Source organism: Mus caroli, chromosome 3, assembly GCF_900094665.2.
Source record: "Mus caroli chromosome 3, CAROLI_EIJ_v1.1, whole genome shotgun sequence".
Classification (NCBI taxonomy): domain Eukaryota; kingdom Metazoa; phylum Chordata; class Mammalia; order Rodentia; family Muridae; genus Mus; species Mus caroli.
Window position 1 is genome coordinate 26,143,301 of NC_034572.1, and position 25,656 is coordinate 26,168,956.

The following is a 25,656-nucleotide window of genomic DNA, read 5'->3' on the forward strand; positions in this document are numbered from 1 at the left end:
GCGCGGGGCCGCGCGGCGCCGCTGGCTTCGTTCCCTCCCCTCCCCCGCCCGCCGCCCTCGCTGTCCCCCGGGCGGCCGGAGACGGCGGCGGCGTCTGCGGGAAGCCGTGTCTCCGCAGTGACGTGGGCGGGCCGCGGGCCGGGTGACGTCAGAGGCTGTGTGTAGCGATGTGTGTGGGGTTCGGAGCGGCGCCGGCACAGCGAAGGCGGCGGGCGAGCGACGGCGACGGCGACGGCGGGCACAGGTGCGGCCGCAGGTCGCGAGGGGACGCGAGGGGCGTGCGGCCTCTGGGGGCGCTGAGGCGGCGGCGGCGGGGGTGATGGGGAGGGCACAGACCCCGGGGGGCTGCCCGGGCGCGGAGGGCCTGAGTGTGGCGTCCGGGATGCGTGGGGGTCCCGGGCGGGGTCGCGGGCACAGGGCGCGCGGCGTGGGTCCCACGGGTGTACAGGCCTCGCGGATTCTGGGACGGGTCAGCTGGGAGGGGATGGCGGTGCACTTGACCCGAGCCGCCGGGACCCAGGAGACCTGGACCCTGGTCATCGCCGCCATCCCCCGGCCGTCTGCGCTCGGCGGGGATGCCCCGGGCTGGCCCCAGCTCTAAGCGTCCGGCGACGCGGGCTTCCGGGCTTGGCGCCTAACCTGCCCGCGCCCCTGTGGGTGCCACGGCTCAGGGTGGGTCAAGGAGGGGGGGAGGCGCAGCCCTGGGGCGCCTAGTAACCCCAGAGAACTTCCCGCGGGCCGGGGACGTGGGGTATTTCCACCGGCGGCCTCCGCAGTGGGGCGATGTGGGGAGGGCACTTAGGGTGATCCCAGTCACAGAGGTGGGGGTTGGGAGGACTCCTACTTCCTCTGCCCCCTCTCACCTCACCAGACGCCGGGAGTCCCCTGCTTCTCTGTCCTTTGGGTTGATGATGAGTGGGTGTCTCTGCGTGTGCGCAGGGCTGTGGGGGTGCCCCTGGTCTAGGTCATGCCTCCTGCCCTTTTCCTTGGCTCGCCTTGGCTGAGGTATTCCTGTAGTGGCGAAAGTCACAGTACGGTGGCTAGGTGGCTTTCGTCCATAATTCTCTGGGTTTGTGTTAACATAAATTGCTGGGAGTTTAGAAGCAAAGCTTTTTATTTGTCGGCTTTTACTGGGAGGGAAGTGGATGAATACTCTTTTTCGCCACTCTGCCTCCATTTGCATTCTTTGTGAGGTCTGTCTGCCTTGTGCTTTTTGTCCCGGATTAGTCTTGCTCAAGGATGGAGATTTCCAGGCGTGGAGTCTTACAGCTTTTGGCTTCCATTAGGCAAATTCGCTAACCTTTTAAAGGGAAAGTTTTTTTCTTCTTCATTCCAAAAAGATAGTATGTATGAATGTACTTGAAGCTTAGTTGCATATGGTAGGTATATTAACATGTATCTTGGGGGGGGGGAGCAGAAACTACAGGTTTTTTTTTTCTAACGAGAAAGGATTTTTTTTTTTTAATTTAAATGGCATGCATAGTTGAGATTTGGTTATTCGTATTCTAAATTTGTGTTCTTGTCCTTGTTTGGAGAGAGATTATTTAATGCTTCTGTTACCCACCGTCTGGACTGCTTCCTATTTAGATGAAGTTTCTTTTAGATAACTGGTGTTAGGTTGGAAGAAACCACCCAAGGGTTACCTTTGGTAAAGTGAACTGAGTTTAAGATTAAGAAACTGGTTTTAAACAGACCCTTTGGCCTCTGGAGCTAATTCAAATGTAACTCCCACCCCTTTCTCTTCCAGATCAATTAAAAGAAGAATGAACTGTAATCCCTGAAGATAAAACTGGACAGCTTTTTCATTTAGTATCTGTATATTTTTAATTATAAAAGTTCAGGTGGAGTCTTCAGTTTATCAGCACAGAGCGGCAGACTACCATTTTCAGTGACGATACCTGCTTCTTCTTTTTTGGTGTTCTTGGCAAAAATTAAACCCATTGCGTCATTGTAACTCATGTTTGGGTGTAGTTTCAGGATACAGTCATGGCATAAACTTCCCACATGCTTTGCTTAAAAAACAAAACCAACCAAACTCAACCATTACACCGAACTTTGGACTTCTTGAATTGAGGAATTAGCTTTATTTTAATACAAATACCTGAAGTACTCAAGAAAACAAGGATTTTCTCAGAGGTGTGCTTACGATTATTTTCTTTGTTATTAGAAGCAAACAAAACTGAGAAGTTTTGTAGCATTTTCAATTATATCTTAAGGTACAGCTAAACCAAAACAGAGTTGTACAGTCTATTGAGTAAGAAAATTCATCTTTGGAAAGTAAACATTTCTAAGTGAGTCATAAGTATTTGTATACATTCCCCTTTTCTCTTCAGATTAGGAACCGAGAACAACATGCCAGTTGCAGACTTAATCATTTAAAACACCAGTGTGGCCATGGAAAACCTCCAGTCCAAGTTCTCCTTAGTTCAGGGTTCAAATAAAAAGCTGAACGGGATGGAGGATGATGGCAGTCCTCCTGTGAAAAAAATGATGACAGACATTCATGCCAATGGGAAAACCCTGACCAAGGTGAAGAAGGAGCACTTAGATGACTACGGAGATGCATCCGTGGAGCCCGATGGCGAGCACGCCAAGCGAAACTGTACTTCTCTACCTGAAACTTTAAATTTAAACCCCAGTCTGAAACACACACTGGCACAATTCCATTTAAGCAGCCAAAGCTCTTTGGGTGGACCAGCAGCATTTTCTGCTCGCTATTCCCAGGAGAGCATGTCACCGACTGTATTCCTGCCTCTTCCCTCTCCTCAGGTTCTTCCCGGCCCTCTTCTCATTCCTTCTGATAGCTCCACAGAGCTCACTCAGACGGTTTTGGAAGGGGAGTCTATTTCTTGTTTTCAAGTTGGAGGAGAAAAGAGACTCTGTTTGCCCCAAGTCTTAAACTCTGTCCTCCGAGAATTTTCACTCCAGCAGATAAACACAGTATGTGATGAGCTGTACATCTACTGTTCAAGGTGTACTTCAGACCAGCTTCATATCTTAAAGGTCTTAGGAATACTCCCATTCAATGCCCCATCCTGTGGGCTGATCACGTTGACCGATGCACAAAGACTCTGTAATGCTTTACTGCGGCCACGAACTTTTCCTCAAAATGGTAGCATACTTCCTGCTAAAAGCTCTCTGGCCCAGTTGAAGGAAACTGGCAGTGCCTTTGAAGTGGAACATGAATGCTTGGGCAAATGTCAGGGTCTCTTTGCGCCTCAGTTTTATGTTCAGCCCGATGCTCCCTGTATCCAGTGTCTGGAGTGCTGTGGAATGTTTGCTCCCCAGACATTCGTCATGCATTCGCACAGATCCCCTGACAAGAGAACTTGCCATTGGGGCTTTGAGTCAGCCAAGTGGCACTGTTACCTTCATGTGAACCAAAAATACCTAGGGACACCCGAAGAAAAGAAACTGAAGATAATTTTAGAAGAAATGAAGGAGAAGTTTAGCCTGAGAAATGGAAAGAGAATCCAATCAAAGGCAAGTTCCTTTTTTTTTTTTAAGTGATGATTTTGAATACTAATGGTATCCTAATTCTGTGTCTATCTCTTTGTATTGTGAAGCTAGTGCTTCGGCTTGTTCATGGAACAGCAAAGACCCATCAGTGCCATGTTTGTGTTTAGCCATGTTTCCTGTAGTTTTTCATCCGAGAGAAAAGTAGTATTATTCCCATTTTACAGATAAGAGAATGAGCCTCCAGTCAAAAATGATACTTCTAGAACTGCAGGCATTGGGAATTCTTTTGGCCAATCTCTTTCACACATCCTGCTTCTTGACTCAATCTGTTGCCTGGGACTCAAGATGGTTCACACTTTGGTGTGGCATTATCTCCATTTGCAATCTCCATTTGCAAACCTGTCTGGTGATAGGCTCAAAATTGCTTTTTGAAGAACTACCAATGGTTTTTGATGTTTTTGTGCTTGGATTGAGGATTGATCAGTGTTCAGATCAAATTAAGACATTTATCTGAGTAATTTGGTATTAGTAACCAAGATTTTGTTTATAATATAAAAGAAAGGAATGTTTTTGAACAATTGTGATGTAGAGGTAGAATAAAGGTTATTTCAGTTTAATGAAATACTGCTATGAAAAGCTATCTGCAAAGAGATCTTAAACGTATTACCCCTTCCACAGTACTATCTGGTAGGCTAAGATAATGTCTTTATTCTAATGAAGAGTTTGAATGCCTGATGAAAGACAAAGGTTTGAAGTATTAAACCTTGATATGGTTATCTTATATACTTTTCTACTTGATTTGAAATTAATATGTAATATACCTAGCACTGCTTAAAATGTATTGATCGTTACTCTAGAGCTGTTTTTCATGGAAATTTTGTGTAATTAATTTTTAGAACAGAAGCTGGGCTACATTTTAAGAACTTAAAGTTTTCCATTATTAGTTTTTATTGCCTTTGAACTACCACTTTCCGTTAATGGGAGAAACTTTATTAAGTAACTCAGGGTTGTTTATAGCAGTTTTAGGTAGGCTTAAATTATAATTTAATATTGGGTGTTCTGCACTTAAGCTTTTGAGGGACCTCCAGTGTCTTCTGAGCCAGTAGTTTTCGGCTGAAGCACAACATGGAGGGAACTAGACTTTTCCTTAGGATAGCTTGCTGCTTTCCTAAAAGTTATCGCTGACACGCCTCGACGGTGGCGACTAAGATAAGTTCTTTGGGTGCAATGTGAACTGGTTTTAAAGCAGGATTGACTTGATGCCATTATTTCAAAGTGGAAAACTTGCCTTTAGCTCTGTTTGTGCAGTGCTGGAGTCTTACTCAGAGATGTGTATACCTCTGTCTGCTTCAGCTTATTAGAGCCACTCTCCATACGTGTCTGACAGTGGCTGTGTTATTTGCTGGGGCTTCTTGCTCTGGTCTTCATTACTCTTGACAGCATTCTTAGAATCACCTGTTCTGAGCTTGGGTGGAAACCCATCTGAGAAATATGGCCCAGTTTGGTTTGAAACGAAAAATTTATAGAGAGGGAATTGAAACTCTCCGTCTCTTGAGATGCAATAATACAGATAACACTTTTTATTTGATTTGGGGAAGGTATGCGAGACCCCTTCTTTCTTTTGTTTTCCTCAGAGTTTGCTGGAGGTCTTGGGCTGTGTTGTTTCCAACTTTATGTGAGTTGAAGGAAGTCAGGGGAGTTCAGGAAACTTTCCAGTCAAACCTTCAGAAGAAAATTGGGTATTTAACACTTACGCAAGCAGCTTTAAAAGTGAGGTTACTGTACATTTTTAAATTTCCTCTAAACATAGAGAGGTAGTTTTCAAGGATCTGTGAGGGAAGTGACTTAGACTATGTCCTCCTGTTAGGTAGGCGTGTCTGGTGTATACCTGGCAGCTGGTAGAGTGGGTTGAAGGTAGGTCTTCTGAGTAAGGGGAGAAAACGTCCCTGAAACAGCAGAAGCTCTATTTGAAGAATAGTATTAGTGATTAGTTTAACATAATGGCTCTTAAGTTCTTTACTGACTGCACAAAACTGAAGTACTTACAAGGGAAAGCAGTCTTGGGTTGGAGTAGATATTTTTTAGGGCATTCAGAGAGTTAGAATTTTACTTGTTGGTTGCCAGGCAAACCAAATTGATGAGGAAACTCATTGTAAAAGAATCAAATCAAACTTTTGTTTAACCCAAAGGCTGTGCTGAATACTTTAACCTTCTAAATGAAGGAGATTATATTTAGAGTGACCAGTGTAATTTGATATGGGTTATGTAGTTAAAATACTCATTTTGAATTCAAATAAAAAGAAATCTGGGGGCTGGTGAGATGGCTCAGTAGGTAAGAGCACCCGACTGCTCTTCTGAAGGTCCGAAGTTCAAATCCCAGCAACCACATGGTGGCTCATAACCACCCGTAATGAGATCTGATGCCCTATTCTGGAGTGTCTGAAGACAGCTACAGTGTACTTACATATAATAAAATAAATAAATAATAAATTAAAAAAAAGTTAAAAAAAAGAAATCTGAAAATGTAGGCATTTTTTGTAAATGTAGCAACTTTTTACTTACTGTATTTAAAAATAACATCCATATTTTATACACATTGGTGTTTTGCCTGCATGTGGGTCTATGAGGGTATTGGATCCTTTGGAACTAGACTTACAGACAGTTGTGAGTGTGGGTGTTGGGAATTGAACTCAGGTCCTCTTGAAGGGCAGCCAGTGCTCCTACCAGCTGAGCCATCTCACCAGTCACTGTGGCAACTTATTTTAAAGAACAGAAATTGTATCAGTAATGACCAATAAGCTGTTTATTTGCGTAGCTAACATATTTAATTTGCATAGTTAGCTATGTTTAGATTCTGGGATAAGTGAGGTAAGATTAAGTGTTCTTAGTGGAGAGCTCAGCTCTTTCTTGGTAGAAACTACAACGTTTTGGAGCCTTTCTTAGGTCATCAGAAAATTCCTGATGGGTCTCTACCGGGCTCAGTTGGTAGAGAGCCTGCCTAGCCTTCACAGAGTCCTGGGTTTGATCTCCAGCACTGTGTAGACCATGGGTGGTGGTGTGTACCTGGAGTCCTGTATTTGAGAAATGGAAGTAGGAGGGTCATCCTTGGCTTCATAGGGAGATTGAGGGCTGCATGGGATCTTATCTCAAGAAGAAAGAGTACATATAATTTTAGATATTCTTGAGTTGCACAATACAATGGGTATTTCCAGACCCTTTAATGATAGATTTAAAAAAAAAAATTAGTGTGAATTTTATTTAGAAAATGGCTGTTGTGTTTTAGAATGCTCAATATGCAGATTTTCACCTTATCAGTAGATATTCAGCCAGATAATCAGAGCAACTGAAATTCTGCTTCTAGAACAAGGCTAAGCAAGTACGTTATTGGCAGATAAGCCTCAAGGTTGATGCTTAAGATTATTTTCAAGCATATTAGAGAAGGTCATTTATACTTAGCTGATAACAGAATTGTCGGTGGTTCTTCATTGTTAACACAGGCCTGACAATTTCTAATTCACTGAGGTGAGAATGGTGTATGCTGGGATGGAGAGATGGCTCAGCACTGGTTGATTCTGCCAAGGACTCAGCTTTGGTTCTCAGCACCCACATGGCAGCTCACACCCATCTGTAACTCCAGTTCTAGGGGGAATCTAAAGTCCTCCTCTGGCCTCTGAAGGCAATAGGCACATAAATATATCCAAATAAACACTCATTCATATAAAGATCCTTAAAGAAGGGTGATGTATGCTCTTAAAACTTATTAGAATTAAGATTTCTAACATTTAGATTTCTCTACTCTTAGTACAGTAGTGTAGGTTTACTTTATACGTTTAAGGGACTATTGTTTTTTAGGTGATCTATGATGCAGATGTCCCTAAGATAAACACCTTAGAGATACTTCCTCTAAGTTGGTGGAGAACTTAGCTTAGCTAGTGTTATCCCTCTGTTGAGATTCAGTTCATACTTCCCCTCCCTCAGAGAAATTAACCATTTCACTCCCTTTAGTTTTGCAGTTTTGTTTCTGCAGTGATCACTGGAACAATGGTACACATATTTATCTTCTCTGGCAGGGTGCTATCTTTGTAGGAAACAGGCTTCTTGTTATAATCCTAGTGCTCTAAGCAAATACTTTTTAATATATGGTATTTATTAATTTTCTTTTTTTTAGTTCTGAGGTCAAATCCAAGGCCTTCCCCTTGTTAGGCATAACATAATCAAGGATTCTGTGTATTCCTGGGTGTTCCAGAACTCATTCTGTAGACCAGGCTGGCCTCAGAGATCCACCTGCCTCTGTCTCCCAAGTGCTAGAATTAAAGGTGTGCCACACAGCCCAGCAGGTTTTTTGTTTTCTGTTCTAAAATAGTGGCTTAACCTTTTATGTATATAGTTTATATATACAGCTAAGTATAATTCGTCAAATGAGAGGATAGATGTGAAAGCATTTGGAAATTGGAAGTCTATGTAGAGATGACAGATGGTATTGAATGGTTACTGAAATATTAATGTGTACGTGGGAATTCCTCTACCACTTATGTATGAGAGAGGTTTGTAATAAGAAACATTTTAAAATTATTAGACTGCAACAACCCAAACAGGTATGTTGACTGGTTTCCTTGCGGTGGTGACATCACCGTGAGGTTTCAGATGACGGAGCCTAGTGCAGACTTGCTTGGATTGGCTCAGAGTTCTTTTGCTATACCGTTTCCTTTCACAGTGGGTCTTAACAGGGGGTTTATGGTAGTGGAGTCTTTAGAGGGTTTTTTTAAGTAGTAGACGTTGGCTGGTTTATTGTAAAGTTTTAGAACGCTTTTGGAATAGTATGTCTTAATTAATATAGGACATTAATTTTCTTAATCTAAGATGGACTTGCTAGTGGGTTTTTTTGTTGTTTGTTTTTTAAGAAGACACAGAAAAAGTTAGATATTGATCCTTTTTATCTTGAGTTACTTTTCATCTGTCCTTTTTGTCTCCTGTGGGGCTCCATGAGAGAAGTAAGCCCTGCAGAAAATGCTCGGGAGGATGCTTTGTCAGTTTCCACGAACAGTACCAGTCCAGCCATCACACGCAGTCAGTGGCTTGGCATCTTTAACTCTCTTCATTACCACGCTGACAAGGGGCAGAAGGAGCATGAAATCATTTTCGTAGGTCGCTAGCATTTAAATAGAGCCAACACAAAAATAGAATAAAATAGAAAATTGAGAGTATTAATACAGGAAAGCTGATTTTCTTCTTGTATTGATAGTGAACATTTTTTGAAGGCTCAGATCACACCATATTTTTAAGATGCATGCGTTTCCAAATAAGGTAGAAAAATAAAGCCTTATATTTATTTTTTTAATTTCAAAAGAACAGGAGACACATGGAGTCCTAATAATAATAGGGTAGATGGCATGCAGTGGTATTAATAACAACAGCAAGTGCAAATGGTCTGAACACCCCCCAGTTAATGGCCAGATTTACCAGATTGGCTAAAAATAGCAGTTACATGCTGCTCAAAAGAAAACTGTTCCAGATACAGAGTTAGTAAAGTTAAAAGTTGAAGCATGGAAAAAGGCACCACCTCTGAAATCTCAAAAAACAAAAAGTGTGTATGTATATACATGTGTACATATATGTATATACATGATATATGTATACATACATATATATGCATATGCATCTCAGTGCATGTACACACACACACACACACACACACACACACACACACGAGATCTGGAGACCTGTCTCATTGGTTAAGAACATTTACTGCTCTTTCAAAGGACCCAGGCTTGGTTACTTGCAGATGTGATTGACAGCCAGCTCTTTAGGACCCATTACCTTTTTACCTTTTTGCCCTTCTGGTACACATCTGTCTATACAGAAAGCCTTAGATTTATACATGTTACGTAACATGTTAAACAGTTGACAAGTATTTCAGGGAAAATATGTTTATGGCATTGAATAACTACTGAATAGCTACTTTTTCTACTTGACTTCAGCTAGCAGGGTTAATCTAAAGGAGTCTGAACTGGGGGGATGGCCTGTGGCAAGTCTTGGGGCATTTTCTTTATTGCTAATTGATGTGGGAGGGCCACCCCCTGGGCAAATGTTCCTGGCTTTAGAAGCAAGCAAGCTAAGCAAACCACAACTAACTTCCGTGGTTTCTGCTTCAGTTCCTGCCTGAGTTGCTGTCCTGACTTCGCTTCCATGATGGACAGTGACTAGGAAGTAAAAGTCATGTAAATATAAACCCTTTCTTTCCTCCCCAAGTTGTTTTTTGGTCAGTGTTTTGTCACTGTGACTGAAAGCAAACTAGAGCACTGCTTAATTGTCTGAGGATGTGGCCCCGTGGCTGGATGCTTGACTGGTGTGTCCAAGGCTCTGGGCTTTGATCCTAAGCACTTGGAGGAAAAAGCAGCACACTGATGGTTGCAGTTTCTTACGTAAAGTTCATGGTATAACATTTTATTTTCTAGCTGGGCAGTGGTGGCGCACGCCTTTAGTCCCAGCACTCGGGAGGCAGAGCAGGCGGATTTCTGAGTTCAAGGACAGCCTGGTCTATAGAGCGAGTTCCAGGACAGCCAGGGCTATACAGAGAAACCCTGTCTCGAAAAACCAAAAAAAAAANGCCTGGTCTATAGAGCGAGTTCCAGGACAGCCAGGGCTATACAGAGAAACCCTGTCTCGAAAAACCAAAAAAAAAAAAAAAAAAAAAAAAAAAAATTTTTTTTTCTTCCTCATTTCTTTAATTCCTTAACAAGACTTTTATCAGTTCTTCACATGAAGTTTAAGATAGATATTTATTATAAGAAGTGTAGCCTTTGCTTTCCACCTGGGCCCTCTGTGGTATGTCTTTCAGTGTGAGCAGCCAGCACTGATGTCACGCCCAGCGATCCATGGGATCAGCTCTAGAGTCGTTAATGCACGGGCTCAGGGCATTGTGCCTCAGTTTTGCATTAGGTTGGTTAATTCTCAATAAGTGCAGCCTAAACCTAAATCTGAAAAGCTCTTAAGTAGCTGTTAGCTCCCTCATAACACTATTTCACTTCAGTTGTTGACATACTCATTCACAATATGCTGGCCACGCCGAGGAAACCAGATACCATCTGAGGGGTTGGGTTTCTTTTCGTGAAAGTTGTTGGCAGCTCTTGGGTAGGAGGTGCTTTGTGTATCCCTGCAGTCATTTATTGACCACTTGAATGTCTTAGTGTTACATATGCTAAAGAGGCTCGGAGCCAGGGGTATCACTTCATACTAAAGGGGGTATTTCCTAAGCAATAATGATTATGTTATCTAATAGTGTCCTTGGTAAGGTTATTGATTTATGTTGAGCCTATTACGTAATAATGTACGTTATATTTTAGTTTTCATATAAGCATTCCATTAAGACTGTTAGACTTATCAACGGGCATTCAGCTGCCTTTGAACACGATTTAAAAATGACTCTTATTTGTAGCACTAACTGTTGCTTGATGTGTGTGGCTGTTTGTCTGAATTGTGTCTGTGCGTCACTTGTATGCCTGGTGCCTGCAAATAAATCATAGCAGAGGCTGTCATAGCTACTAAAAGTGGCGTTTTAGGTATTTCCAGGTTACCATGTGGGTTTGGGAATCAAACCTGGTTCCTCTGCAAGAGGTGACAGTCTCTTATCTACAGAGCCACCTTTCTACCCCCTATTTTTAGCATTTTAAAAAATTCTGCTTTTACAAGGTTTTTTGGAGGGGTCAGTGAGATAGATGACAGTGGGTAAGGGCATTCCCATCAATCCTGATGACCTGAGATCAGTCCTCAGGGTATCTGGTAGAAGAAGAGAACTGTTTCATGCACATACACATGTTTTTTTTGTTTGTTTGTTTTTGGTTTTGGTTTTTGTTGTTTTTTTGTTTGTTTGTTTTTTTCCAGACAGGGTTTCTCTTTATAGCACTGGTTGTCCTGGAACTCACTTTGTAGACCAGGCTGGCCTCGAACTCAGAAATCCGACTGCCTTTGCCTCCCAAGTGCTGGGATTAAAGGCGTGCGCCACCACATCTGGCTACATACACACGTTCTTTCAACCACACACATATGAACGCATACACTCACTCTAAATGTAAAAACATTTGAAACTTTTAAAATGTCTTAATTTTAATTTTTATTGGGAATTTGGAAGATTTATCAGCATGTTAAGACGTATCAGTTTTTTATATAATAAGCGTTTGTCACTACAAATTAAAGAGCATAATATTATTATAATTAAAAAACAAGTATACTACTTAAAAACCAAGTTTATTCTTGAGTGTAATTCTGGCACTCATAAGAACGTCAATGTAAAAGCCGGGCATGGTGGCGCACGCCTTTAATCCCAGCACTTGGGAGGCAGAGGCAGGCGGATCTCTGAGTTCGAGGCCAGCCTTGATCTACAAAGTGAGTTCCAGGACAGCCAGGGCTACACAGAGAAACCCTGTCTCGAAACACACACACACACACACACACACACACACACACACACACACACACAAAGAATGTCAATGCAGTTTGGAGTATTTGAGTACAAATAGCTTGGAGTGGGTTGACGTGCTTTTGTTTTTAAAGTGTTACCAAAACTTTTTAAAAAATGAAGTCAAGTTCCCTAAAATCTGTCATTGTGAAACTGATTAGGATGTGTCACCCAAACCAATAGATGCTTCCTAGGCCATCTGGTTATGTAAGGGCTGTGTACTTGAGGTGCCCGAGTTAAGATGTGGACATGAAGGAAAACTTGAACATTGTTTCTAAGGGTTATTTATTAAAAATGAATTTACTGTACATTTTGGGAACCTTTAAATTTTGTTTTCATGGATGTTAATTTGATGTTTAGTAGAAAAGGAACCTTTGGATTGAAATAATGTATTTGAAATTTGCTCACAGGTGTGAAAGGGCGCCGTCTGTTAATTCTGATGTAGATGACAGTGGGGCAGCCCAGCAGTTAGAGCACTTAAGTAGTGAGCCTCTGCCTTTAATTACTGAGTGATGTTCTTCTCCACTTGCCAAGTGAGAAAAGGCATGTTTTAATGTTTGAGTTCACAAAGGCGTAGATTGTCCCACACTGAGTGTAAGACAAAGGCAGGAGATGCTCCGGTTTCTGGGATCTCATTTGTATTTTTGATCAAGGCCATTACTGCTGTACCATTTAATTATATTCTTTTTCTAAAATCCCAATTTGTATGTTGACTCAAATGCAGGCTTAGAAGAGAAAATCTGGCATGACTGTTAATGTTTCATTTTGTAATATGTGCTTAATTGTTTTTAACATGTACTTAGGATAATTTGTTAGGAGTGGGTTTTATGGCTTACCACAGCATTTTAGGCAAAATGAACTTTCAGTTCTTTTTCACAATTGGCATTGTGCATTCTGTAGGATTTGCATTAATTTAACTTAGAAAGTGCAGCCAAACAGGTTCAGCTTCCCTGTGCTTCATGGAGGAGAAAGATCCAAATATGAGAGTGTCTTGAGTTTCTTGGTAGCCAGTAACATTGTACCAGTCTCCCCTGCCTCTTTTGTCCTTTCCTGTTCTCTTCGCTGGTGCTGATGATTGAGCCCGCAGCTTCACATATGCCAGGCAAAGAAAGGCTCTGCCATGGAACGATTGCCACTCCTGGGCATTCAAAATCACCCAGCATGGTAGGCACAGTGCTAGCTACTGAGAATACAAAATAAACATGCTCTTGACCTCAAATTACTGTTGAGAGGCCAGATAGCCACTTACTAGTGTTGACTAGGGAATACGGACCTTGGCTCGGGACAGTATTAGGTAATTGTTACAGGGAGGTTCCAGCTAGCTTCAGTTGTCTGCTTGGCACAGTCCACAGTTGCCTGAGGAAACCTCAGTTGGGTTGATCAGATTGGCATTATTTGGTGGCTTATTGATGTAGAAGGGCTGACCCCAGTGTAAGCATTATCAGCCATAGGTATCTTGGGCTATATATAAGAAAGCTAGCTGAGTGGAAGCCAGGAGCAACCTTACTCCATGGGTGTCTGCTTCAGTTTGCCTCAAGTTCCTGCCCTGACTTCCCGTGATGATGGGCTGTTAGCTGGAAGTGTGAGCCACACAGCCCTTTTCCCCACGCCGCTTTGGTCATGGTATTTATCGAAGCAACAGACAGCAAACTAGAGCCTGTGGTCTGTGACTCTTTTAGTTGACAGATGTAAGAATAAGAAACAAGAATAGAAACTGAGGAAGATGAATGCTTAAAAATTAATAAATGCAGCCACTTTAGATAATGTTTCAAATGTAGAGAAATTGCTGAAATAAACACATAACTAAGCATGATGGCTCAAGCCTTTAGTCTTAGCACTTGGGAGGCAAAGGCAGGTAGATCTCTGAGTTCAAGGTCAGCCTGCTTTATACAACAAGACACTGCCTCAAATTTTTTTAGAAAGGACACATTGTGCTTGTATTATGAATAAAATGACCACAAAAGTCAAAGTAGACTTTTGAAATGAAATTAATGATTAAAGTGGTCATATTCCAAGTCAAAGTTTTGAGAAATTCCTGCAAGCGATTCTGAAGATTTCAGATTCTAGTCGAAATACTAGGAAAGCCTTTTTAATGCGTGGTTCAGTGTAGTGATTTTTAACTTTAAAGTGTGAAATGATTTATTGGGCACTATATTTAGACTTGTTTAAGATATAAGACCTGGGCTGGTGAGATGGCTCAGTGGGTAAGAGCACCCAACTGTTCTTCCGAAGGTCCAGAGTTCAAATCCCAGCAACCACATGGTGGCTCACAACCATCTGACTCCCTCTTCTGGAGTGTCTGAAGACAGCTACAGTGTACTTACATATAATAAATAAATAAATCTTAAAAAAAAAAAGATATAAGACCTATTAAAGAGTTTTGTTTTTTAAGTGAGTTTAGCCAAAATATTTCACTTAGTTCAAGATAATCTTAAATTTCCCTGGATTATTAGAGTAATTTGCTGATGTTTCTCAACATGCCCTCTTATCAAATGGGGTTAAAGCTACCCTTGAGCATCATCACAATTTTAAAGAAGTCAGGTTTTTGAAAAAAAAAAAATACGCCATGTGTGTCTTTAAAATTTTTATATTTTTCTGTGTTTTGCTTGCTTGTATATATGTCTACATACTACTTATGTGGTTGGTAACCTTGGAGATCAAAAGATGTTTGATCCCCTAGAACTGGAGTTGCAGATGGTTATGAGCCTCCATGTGGGTGCTGGGGACTGACCCTGCATCCTCCACAAGAGCCACCCTTCAGAGTCCTGAAATTGTAACTATTTAAAGTGAGTTTAAATGTTTCAAATACTATTTAGATCTAAATAGTATTCAGAATATAGCTTGATGATGTCATCTAGACTCAAGACTTAAGCACCAGTTACCATAGTAACTCAAAAGTTCTGGGTTAGTCATACACAATTGAAATGTAGTAAATGACTTGCTCTGGTCTATGCTGACACCCTCAGATTGTCTATTGCTATAGCAGTTTTTATGGTTATACTCTGTAATTCCTCTTTCTCCCAAGTTATCAGTGGTCTATGAACATTTGTCATTTAGTATGTATTGCTAGAAGTCAGTTCTTTTTAGGCTGAGAACCTGTGAACAATTGATTGCTTTACTTTGTAAGTAAGTGGTTGAGTTTGAGCAGATTCTGAATAACACATCAGAGTTGTGGTATTCACTTGAATCTTAACGAGTATTTTATTAGTTTGTGGATTTTTTTTTTTCCAGAAAAATAGCTTACTCCTGTAGAAGTCTTCGATGAATAACCCATTCTGTTTTGTTTTGAGACAGAATTTCTCTATGTAGCCCTGGCTTTCCTGGAACTCACTCTGTAGATCAGGCTGGCCTTGAGTTCAGAGAGATCCCCCTACTTTTGCCTCCTGAGAGCTAGGATCAAATGCATGCCATGCACTATCCATGCACTATGCACTGTTACTGCTGGTGCGGTCTTGCTTGCATATTCTCTCTCTCTCTCTCTCTCTCTCTTTCACTCACACACACACACACACACACACACACACACAAACACAGACACATACACACAGCAATACAAATTACCATATTTTCTTTTCTAAATATTAAAAATTACATTTATTTGTTGGGGGGAACATATATGTACCACAATAACATATGTTGAGGTCAGAGGATAACTTACAGGAATCAGTTCTCCTTCTACTGTATGGGTTCCAGAGATTGAACTCTGGTTGTCCGGCTCACCGGCTTACGTGTCTAATGTATGAGCCACCTCACCCAACATTGCTTTTCAGTTGTCTTTTAAAAAACCCTTTCCTGGCAATAAAGTCACATTTAGATTGTGAAGTTGTGTAAAGTTGACTCTAGGAGTTGTTCCTTGTCTTTTTTTGTCTTCTTGTTGTTGGTTGGTTGCAGGCACTGGGCTGCTTGTCCGAGGTTTCTTCACTCACACTGGTTTTTCTCACTAGCAGCATGTTTCCTCCCCTGGGCCATTCGGAGTGGATTTTACTTTTAATAATAACTGCGTGTCATCCTTCCCTTTGTGTTCTTTCTTGACCTAAAATACTGGGACATGTAAGCCAGCTTCCCTAATTGTTAGTGTTTGGTGCCCATCCCTGTATGAGGGACTTGTGCTGGAGACTGAATTCAGGGCCTGGGTTATGCCAGGCAAGTCTCTGCACAGGGCTGTACCAACAGTTGTGGGTTTCATTGAGCTTGCTGGCCTCCGCCCACCTTCTGACTGCAGGTGGGATTGGAGCCTCTCAGAGGCGAGGGCTCGGAGACTAGCCAGGTGGCCAGGTGGCTTGTTAGGTGATTGTCCTTTAACCCACTAGGACCTGTGGATAGCGCGTCTCTGCTGTCTGCTTTCATCTGGCACCTTCAGCTCCTCCACTTTTCTGTCAGGGAACCTCGCTCCCTATTTTCCCTCACGTAAGGGGAGTGACCGTGGAAGTACGTGAGGAGGACAAGTTATAAACCAGGCCAGGACAAGGAAGCTGCTGGAACCATGGCGATTCATTCTTTCAGTGTTGTTCTAAGATGTGAGCAGAGAGTGACCCCTGCTTAATGGAAGGGCATTATTAGAGTTAATCAGAGTGTAAAATTCTTAGCCAGTAATATTTACGAAATCACCAGCTATCATTCCCCTGTTCCTTTATTTATAGGTACTTAAAAACCAGCTTTTAATATCTATGAGGAATATGGCTTGCTAATTCTTACTAGCAAGCACAGTAGTTTCACATTTAATTGGCCAGAGCACTTACTGCTATAGAATGGTATCTAGTCAACATTTTAGTAAGTGCTGTGGCTGTGGGGTAGAGGGAGGTTGATTGTGGCACCAAGAGTAAGAGTCCTCAATGCTGTGTATTTTCAGGGTTGTGTTATTTTATTTGAAATTGTTTCTGGTAAGCCAGGCCATTTGAATGTGGGTATTGTGAGTTGTGACCACAAGTAGCAGTCTTTAAGTTTCAGAGTGAGACATAGCACTGTGGGAGCACTCTTAGTAGAAGCTGAGCCTTAGAAATGTGACTGCTTGTTCTGCAGCCCTATCAAGTAGACAGAAGATTAGCCAAAGGGGAGCTGGCTGTGAAGCCCAGTGGTTAGAGTGTTTGCCTAACCCGGACAAGGCCCTGGATTTAATCCCTGGGTTCTGTCCCTTGAACCATATTCAACAAAGAGAAATCATCTTTTCCCCTCAATAATGTACCTTTCTACGTACTCCTACAGACAGATACACCATCGGGAATGGAATTGCCATCATGGTATCCTGTTATAAAACAGGAAGGTGACCATGCTCCTCAGACACATTCATTTTTACACCCCAGGTGAGTGACGGCCTTAGTTGGTTTGCTTGTTTCTTTGTTGCTTAGTTGGTTTGTTTATCTGTTTATTAACGGATGCAATTCTGGGAATTAAGACTTAAGTCACTCCCCTTTAGGTTTTTCTTGTTAACTAATTACCTTTGAAGATTCAGTATTGTTTTAGGCAAGAGCATTGGGATTGAATGCACCTTTTGTGTGTGTGTATATAAAATTTCTATCTTGAAGTAGAAATTGAATCAGTTTATTTTATTTACCTTTAAGAGGTAAATTGACTCTTCAAGAGTTGAAAGTGTTACTTTGCTTTTTGTTTGTTTGTTTGTTTGTTAACCCCGACTGGCCTCCTTATGTAGCTCAGGTTGGCCTCAAACTCAGAGTCCTACCTGTCTCTCCCTTCTGAGTGCTGAGATTAAAGATGTTTACCCCTGCATAGTAATTTTAAAAACAATCGGTTTTGAAACTTGGAGATTTTATAATAACTACATCCTTCACAATCAAGAGCGTATATTTCAATAAAGATCCTAGTTGTCAGTCTGAACCTTAAAATTCACACACGCACACAATCACCATCACACAGTTTCTTAATAAGTCTTTTGGGCACTATTAAGTCCATGAAAGATTGTTTAATTTTTAATTAGAATACCAAGTGTTCAGACTCAGAAATAAAGAATAGTAACATAGGTATCCTACAAAGAGAACGTGGGACATCTGCCTCTTCTGCCTGCACTTGGGACCCTTTTCCTTCTGCTGGGTCGTCTTGTCCAGCTTGGATGTGACGCTGGTCTTATTGTAACTTGTTATACCACGTTCAGTGGATACCCTGGGAGGTCTGCTCCCCCCACCCCCTTTAGAGGAAAATAGAGGAGGAGTGGGGACGAATTAGAAAAGGAAGAGATTGAGCCGTAAAAGGGATGAAAGTACGGGGCAGTGCTAGATAAGGGGCCGTCTCTTTTCTTGGAAGGTTACCTAGATTTATAGATCAAATTGTTAAATATCTCAAGTTTGTTATGTAAGACCTGCAGATAACCCAATAAGCTCAAAGTTACATGAACTTTGAAAAAAATCAGTAGTTGTCCTTTTTAGCTTTAATATTATTGCTACTTTATTAATACTTTTAGGAGCTCATTCTATGAGTTTTGATGCAAGGGCACTATTCCCAGAACCTGTTCTCTCTCTGAGGTAGATATGGTCCCTGAGACCTCACCAGCCGAGCTTCAGAGAAGCTCCAGAGCTTCATGCCTGTAGCTAGTTGTGCTTTCAGAAAGGGTCTTACGATAGCCCAGGGAAGCAGGCCTGGAGCTCCCTGGCTCCCTCTGTTGCCCAGGCTAACTTTGAATTCCTAAGTGGCAGTCCTAAGTCTTGGGCTTATAAATGTGAGATATCATACTGGGTGTTTCATGCTTTGAATTGTCAGGTGGTTTGTGGGAAAGGGGAAGACACTTTTTTTTTTTTTAGTGTTTGAAATTACTCTCAAAATAACAAAAATCACTCAGTTTTGCTGTCCTTAATTATGGACTTCCTCTTCTAAGAAATCTTTTCCGTGGCCTGTATTCTTTATATGTTTACATTGGTTATTCTTGTAGCTGAGAACTGAGGTCCTAGAACGAGGTCACGTCTCAATTCAAATTTCAGTATGATGTAATGTGTGTTTGTTTTTCCTCTCTGCCCCAGCTACTATCTGTACATGTGTGACAAAGTGGTTGCACCGAATGTGTCGCTCACATCTGCTGCGTCCCAGTCTAAAGAGGCCACCAAGGCAGAGACAAGTAAGTCCACCTCCAAACAGTCAGAAAAGCCTCATGAGAGTAGTCAGCATCAAAAAACAGTGTCTTACCCAGACGTCTCACTTGAGGAGCAGGAGAAAATGGATTTAAAAACCAGTAGAGAATTATACAGTTGTTTAGGTAAGTATTCAGAAGTTATTTTTAAAATCAGCTAGTTAAGAAACCCATTTATTCAGTATTTTAAAAGCATTTTATGTTTAAGGCAATTTCCCCTATAGAACCACAGTTTTTACTTTAAAACGGTTCTAACTTTGAAAATTCTGGGTGGTTTCTCTGCAGCTCGGTTGAGCTTTCTAGAATGCTGTCAGCCTATGGAGGGCCATGAGAGGACGGGGAACAGCTTCAGTGGTCTCACTGCTTTGTCTTGGTAGAATCCCGTAGCTTTGTTGTTCTTTGTTTTGTTTTGTTTTTCCTGTGAACAGAGATGCATGCCACTTACCTGATGTTAATTATATTTAACACTGGACTCATGGTTCAAGACAGTAAAGCAAGGTTGGGACAGACAGGTGACATTGGTGCTGGTGCTGGCTGGTACCTCGGAGAAAACCTGCATGTTTCCTATGCTTTCTCAGATACCTTAGACTATAGGAGAGGTGTGCATGAAGATAGACCCTGGTCCATTGGCCTTGCTCAGTGCAGTGCAGTTGAAGTAATTTAGCATCCCCATGGGTCTCCATCCTGTAGTCCTGCTGTCTCCTGTCTTCATACAGTGTGACAGCTTCCTGTAATTGCTGTGACTCAGTTTCCTCTGAATTGAACTATGATAGTAATGATTCATATATTATTATAACATATTTGCATTCTGTTTGACTTCTAACTCATTTTTTTTAACGATAAAGAAGTGATGTAAGGGATTGGCTTGATGGCTCAGTGGTAAGGGTACTTGGTGAGGACCTGGGTTTGATTCCTAGCACCCACATGGTGGCTCACAACTTACCTGAGACTCTAGTTCCAGGGGACCTAATTTCTTCTGACCACTGCTGGTACGGCATATGTGTACACATAATATGCAATATACACACAGGCAAAACACAACTAACAGGAACCAAGCCTAAGACACTTGAGTGAGGTACATTTGACCTACCATCGAACTTCAAAGTGTACAACGCGATTGTCTTTAGTGTAACCACCACCTTGTGAACAGCATTACAGCTGTTTAGTCCCAGACCATTGTCCTGGCTCCTGTAGGGATTCCTGCCGTCCTCCAGCAGTCAGCCCTCTTCCCCTTTAGCTCCGTGACTGTGTGCGGTCTTTATGGATATGCCTATTCTGGACAGTGTAGATAACAAGAAGGACAATGTGTGGCTTTGAGGGCTGGCTTCTTTTACTAGGATGGTTTTCTCTACTGTGTTTCTGGCAGGAACAATTTCTTTTAAGAAAAGAACGTAATGTTTTCTGTGGCTATGTGTGTTTTGTTTAGCCCCTCTTCAGGCAGTAGATGTTTTGCATTGTGTCCCCTGTGCAGTTATTATGAAGAACACTGCCAGCTTGTATGCAAGTTTTAGAGTGGACATACATTTCCAGTTCTTGTTAGTCTATATTTAGTGGTAGAATGTGTTGGGCTGTATAACTGCTAATCTTTTGAGAGACTGTTAGACTGTTCCATAGTAGGTACACGGCTGTGAATTTCTCAGCAGTCCACGGAGGTTTCCCTGTCTGCACATCTGTGTCAACACTTGGACCTGTCTATTCTGAGTACAGTCATTGCAGTGGTTATGATACAGTGTCTTGAGTAATTTGGACTTATGACTGAAGCTGAGTACGTTTGTAAAAAATCATACATGATTTTCTGGGCATTGGATATTTTATTTGAAGAAAAAGCCTAACTCACAACCCGTGCTTGTTTTTACGTTGGGTGAGTTCCAGAGCTCTCTTTATGATTGATCCTCTTAGACGTAGGACTTGCCAGACTCAGTTCCCTTCCTCCTTCTGTTAGTGAGGTTGCAGTTTGTATGCAGTTCAGTTTGTCTGTTTAATTTGCTTTCTTACCTCAGTGTGTTACCTACGAATGCATTGTCTAGTCCAAGGCCAGAGAGATTTATACTCAATGGTTTTAGCTTTTACAGTTAAATTCTTTGATCTTGTATTTAGGTCATTTTGAATTAACATTTATATTAATAGGAGTTTTGCTTTTTTCTTTGTTTGTGTGTTAGTATTGCTGTTTATTTTTGAAAAGATTGTTCCTTCCTAATTGAATTGTCTTGATGCCATAAAAAGAGCATTGAAAGTTTTTAAGACCAGATCCTTGTTGGTAGCCCAGGCTGGTCTTGAGTTTGACCTAGATCAGACCCTGTGTGTTAGGATCACAGGTGTATGTTGCCTACCACTCCTAGCTTGGATTCTGAATTTTTTTTGTCAACTTTTTATGTTAGCAAACAAAGCAATAGGCTTCATAATTATGTTTTCATACATACATATCCATATACTTTGCTCTAAAAATAGGTAATGCTTTATAAGTTTGCATGTTATCCTTGGTCAGGCCATGTAGAATTGTGAATCATTCTACTTTTAGCATATGTCTGTGGAAGTGGGACTTGGACTCTACGCTCTCTTTTGCTTATTTAAATGCCTAGTCTTATGTCAGGACTACAGTTTTGACTGTGTGTATGTGTGTTTGTGTACATATAGATGCATACATTTGTGTGGGGTGCATGTGTTAGTCAGAGGACAACTTTGAGTGCTGCTCTTCACCTCTTGCCTTGAGACACAGTCTTTTGGTCATTTGTCTTTTGAGCTTCAGGGATTCAACTATATCTGCAGTTATTTTTGCCTTAGGAAGGCTGGAATTACAATGTGTGCTACTGCACATAGTTTTACAAGTGTTCTGGGATTCAAACTCAGGTCTCCTCACGATCAGCCCCACATTGTGGTTTCTGTAGCTTGTAGGAAGATTTGAAGTTGGGTCTTCGTGAGTCTTCCCAACTTTATTACTCTTTTTCTAGTTTGTTTTAGGTATTTAGAATTTCTCACATTTCAATGTGATTCTTAGAATGAGCTAGTTAATTTCTGCAGAAATAAGAGCTGGGTTTTGCTGTGGATACACTGAGTAGATTTCCTGTCTTCATATGTTAGTTTCTTTTGTAGTTGTCATCTGGCACAACATTTATTTATTTTCTTCCCTAAGTATTTGATTGCTTTTGATTGATTTATACATAGATTTTTTTTTAATATTACTTATGGATTGTTCCAGTGACTTTTTACCAGTGGTATTAATACTCTCCCCCCCCCATTTTTTTCTAAAGATTCATCAATCTCAAATAATTCTACAAGTAAAAAGAAACCTGAGTCTGCTGTGTGCAGCTTAGTGAGAGGCACAAGCAAGCGTGACTCAGAAGATTCCTCTCCACTTCTGGTCAGAGATGGTACTTGTGAAGACGACAAGGGGAAGATCATGGAAGACGTGATGAGAACCTATGTAAGACAGCAGGAGAAGCTGAACTCCATTCTGCAGAGGAAGCAGCAGCTGCAGATGGTAAGCTGTCCTAAGCAGTAGCCATAGTTCTCTCTGTGGTTTCCGTGAGACAGGGTTTCTCTGTGTAGCTCTGGCTGTCCTGGGACTCAGAGGTCCACCTGCCTTTGCTTCCTGAGTACTGGGTGTGCACCACCACTGCCCGGCTAGAAGTAGCCATGGTTAAGATACCTTTTCATGGTAAGAGAGCCAGACTAGACACTGCAGATGAACTCAGAACTGCTCTGTTTCGTGCTAAGGAGCAGTTCTTCATGACAGTCGCTTCTCTATAGACATGATAGCAGAGCTGAACTTCAGCTGCCTTGTGACTTATTTTTTCCTAATGGAGAAGAAGTAAAGGGCTATTCCTTTATGTTATAGGAGGTGGAGATGCTGAGCAGTTCAAAGGCCATGAAGGAGCTCACTGAAGAGCAGCAGAATCTACAGAAAGAGCTTGAGTCTTTACAGAGTGAGCATGCTCAGAGGATGGAGGAATTCTATATTGAACAGAGAGACTTAGAGAAAAAGCTGGAGCAGGTGATGCAGCAGAAATGCACCTGTGACTCAACCTTGGAGAAGGACAGGGAGGCTGAGTACGCGGCTCAGGTGAGTGGCAGCCCATAGCGCGGGCTGGGCCTTACTGTCAAGGGCTTGCTTTTGGAAGGCTAGGTTTCAGGATGGGAGATTGTTGCAGGCACAGCGTTTATTCACTAAGGTGATGAGTTCTTTTCCTCTTTCCCTCCCTCTTGCCCCTTTATTCTGTTTTCATTGTGGGGGTGTGTGGAGAGGGTATCACTGTAGAGTCAAAATCAGATCTGACTGCCTCCTGTGTGCTGGGATTAAACGTGAATAAATAATCTTTACTATGTAATTGATATTCTGTAATTTAGCTATCTAGATTACTAATGTCTAGTAGTCTGCATAAGATTTTGTATCGTTTTGGGCTAGGGAATGAAGCAGATTGGTAAAGCTTATGCTTAACACACAAGGGCCCTGCACTCAATCTCTGGTACCATATAAATGGATAAACAAGTAACTAGAATCTAGTTTTTCATTCTTTTGATAGAGTAAGATGAGCTTTTGTTTCGAATTAGCAACCATAAACTATTGCCTACTGTGTTTGGAAGTGGAGGCAAGCATAGAAAGTAAGGCTGTGTTACTACTGTCGTCTCAAGTACGGAAAGGTGAGCACGTGGACATGGCGGCTGTGGAGAGTCGGAGTGACGCCAGGAGCCTTTGTGAGCGTGAGCTACATGCTCCTTCCTCTTGACGCTCCCAGTCCTCCAGTCCACTGTCCTGTCAGTTGTCACAAGTACTAGGTGTTCCAAGATATGCAGGAAAACGGTTTGTTTTGTAAAAAGCAAATGGCAGTTTGTTTCCTAACCATGGTAGGATGATTAAATGGGAAAAAAGTCAGTGATGGAAAGCTAACATGGTCTTAAATAATCACACAGCTGGCAGAACTGAGGCAAAGACTAGACCATGCTGAGGCCGACAGGCAAGAACTCCAAGATGAACTCAGACAGGAGCGGGAGGCGAGACAGAAGCTGGAGATGATGATAAAGGAGCTGAAACTGCAGATTGTGAAGTCATCCAAGACCTCCAAGGACTAAGAGCTGAAGAAGAGACACACCTGTGTGTGGCTGACAGGGCTTCATGTTTGCCGCTTGCTTTGGACATTGAATTCTAACATCTTATTTGCATGAAGGTAGCTAGGCATTCTCTTTATTTGTATGACAGCAAAAGTGAAGAATATATATTAATACAAAATTTTCCATTTCCGAATGAATGAAACTGTGTGCTTCTTTGTACTTTTCCAGCGGGCTTGGTAATAATAACCTGTGTAGTTTGAACCTGTAGTCAGTCTACCTGTATTCCTAACAGCTGCATACTTTCCAAAGAAAGCTGCACTCTGTGGTGGAAATTACCTGTGTCCATGTTAGGCAGTATTTCAGGCTCAGCGTTAGATACAGAGGTAATGTTTATGATACAAAGCTATTTTGTATCCTTCTCATTACAGACTCTTGGGAAGCCGGTTGTTAATTTGTTCAGGTTGTAGAATGGGTTTCTTCTGTTTCGTCCTAGAGGAATTTGACTGATGGAATGATAGTGCCACCTCCCTAACATACGGTGTGTGTATGTGGGGGGTGGGGTGGGGGGGGGGAGAAGGGCACCCTTTGCTGTGCCCTGATGCTGCACACAAGAAGCAGTTGTAATTTGTCTTTCTGTTTAAGAGTGACTATATCTAGATTGTGTGTGTGAGACTTCAGAAAATTAAAATGATTTCTGAACTTTTCCTGTTAACAGTGGTGTGAAAGTACTCATTCATGCTCACGAGGAAAATGGATTCCACTGATGTACGTTGGTTCCTATGTAACTCACAATCCTCTTGTATAGTTTTATATGTAGTCTTACAAAGGTCTTATGAAATTTATATAATGGATTTTTTTTCTTTTAAATTATAAAATACTAAATATCTTGAAGATTATTTTGGACTTTTATATGTTTAAATGTTATCTTAAAACTTGCACGAATGGACCATTATGACTCTTTAATCTTAAAATCAGGAATTTACAGTCAGCTAAGAATATGTGATAGGTTAATAATCCACAATTGAAGTATCTGCTACTAACAGGAATTTTAGATGACAAATGAATTCCGTGATTTGGGGAAGGGCAGCCTTTGCACTTTTCTTTGTTTTTGATTTTTGCACATAAAGTCTGACGTTTTTTCCACTGAATTTCACATTAGCAGATGCTTGGCTTGAAATTTGCTAGGGAAAATTTTCGGCGAGCTTTGTAATTTTTTGGTTTTGTTCTGTTTGGCCACCACCTTGCAGGGATCCTCTTGCCTCTGCCCACAGTGCTGGATCAACAGGCCTGAGCTCTGCCACCACCGGCCCTGTGCAGGTTTTAGGGATGTTTCTGAAAGCAGCCCTGGCATTATCTTCTGTTGCGTGTGCCCCGGGCTGTCTCATAGCACTATATGCACTTGAGATCTGTGCTTAGGAACAATTTGGAGTTTGGCTGTCACTGTCCTCCACGCGGTAAGACATCGGAGCCCTGGGTTATCATACCTGCTTATGGTCATATTTTGTTTCATAATACTTGTTTAAAAGTAACTTTTCTACTTTGCAAATGGGAGTTTGTTTTCTAAATATATTATGACCTTACTGTGGATTTATTCTACTCTGTTCTATAATTTAGTGTATTGACT

General features: G+C 41.6%; 1 protein-coding gene across 4 annotated transcripts; it reads left to right on the top strand.

The window, feature by feature from the left end:
* The first annotated feature begins 59 nt into the window (after positions 1-59).
* Skil (SKI like proto-oncogene) lies at positions 60-24,928 on the top strand. Of its 4 annotated transcripts, XM_029475271.1 has the most exons (8): positions 60-244; positions 1,748-2,136; positions 2,334-3,483; positions 17,117-17,214; positions 18,880-19,112; positions 22,235-22,464; positions 22,822-23,046; positions 23,895-24,928. In XM_029475271.1, exons 3-8 carry the CDS (start codon positions 2,395-2,397, stop codon positions 24,051-24,053), a joined length of 2,034 nt encoding a protein of 677 aa, XP_029331131.1. In that variant the 5' UTR covers positions 60-244; positions 1,748-2,136; positions 2,334-2,394; the 3' UTR covers positions 24,054-24,928. The 4 variants fall into 4 exon arrangements, with proteins under 4 accessions (XP_029331131.1, XP_021014621.1, XP_029331130.1 ...); XM_021158962.2 differs by having other exon boundaries at positions 1,748-3,483; positions 18,880-18,974; XM_029475270.1 differs by lacking the exon at positions 60-244 and adding an exon at positions 653-672 and having other exon boundaries at positions 1,748-3,483.
* The last annotated feature ends 728 nt before the right edge of the window (positions 24,929-25,656 follow it).

Bases quoted from the DNA above. Each gene is read 5' to 3' on its own strand.
- Skil (XM_029475271.1), top strand. From the start codon at position 2,395: ATGGAAAACCTCCAGTCCAAGTTCTCCTTAGTTCAGGGTTCAAATAAA. The intron at 3,484-17,116 runs GCAAGTTCCTTT...GTACTCCTACAG, and splicing joins GAAAGAGAATCCAATCAAAG to ACAGATACACCATCGGGAAT. The intron at 19,113-22,234 runs GTAAGTATTCAG...TTTTTTCTAAAG, and splicing joins AGAATTATACAGTTGTTTAG to ATTCATCAATCTCAAATAAT.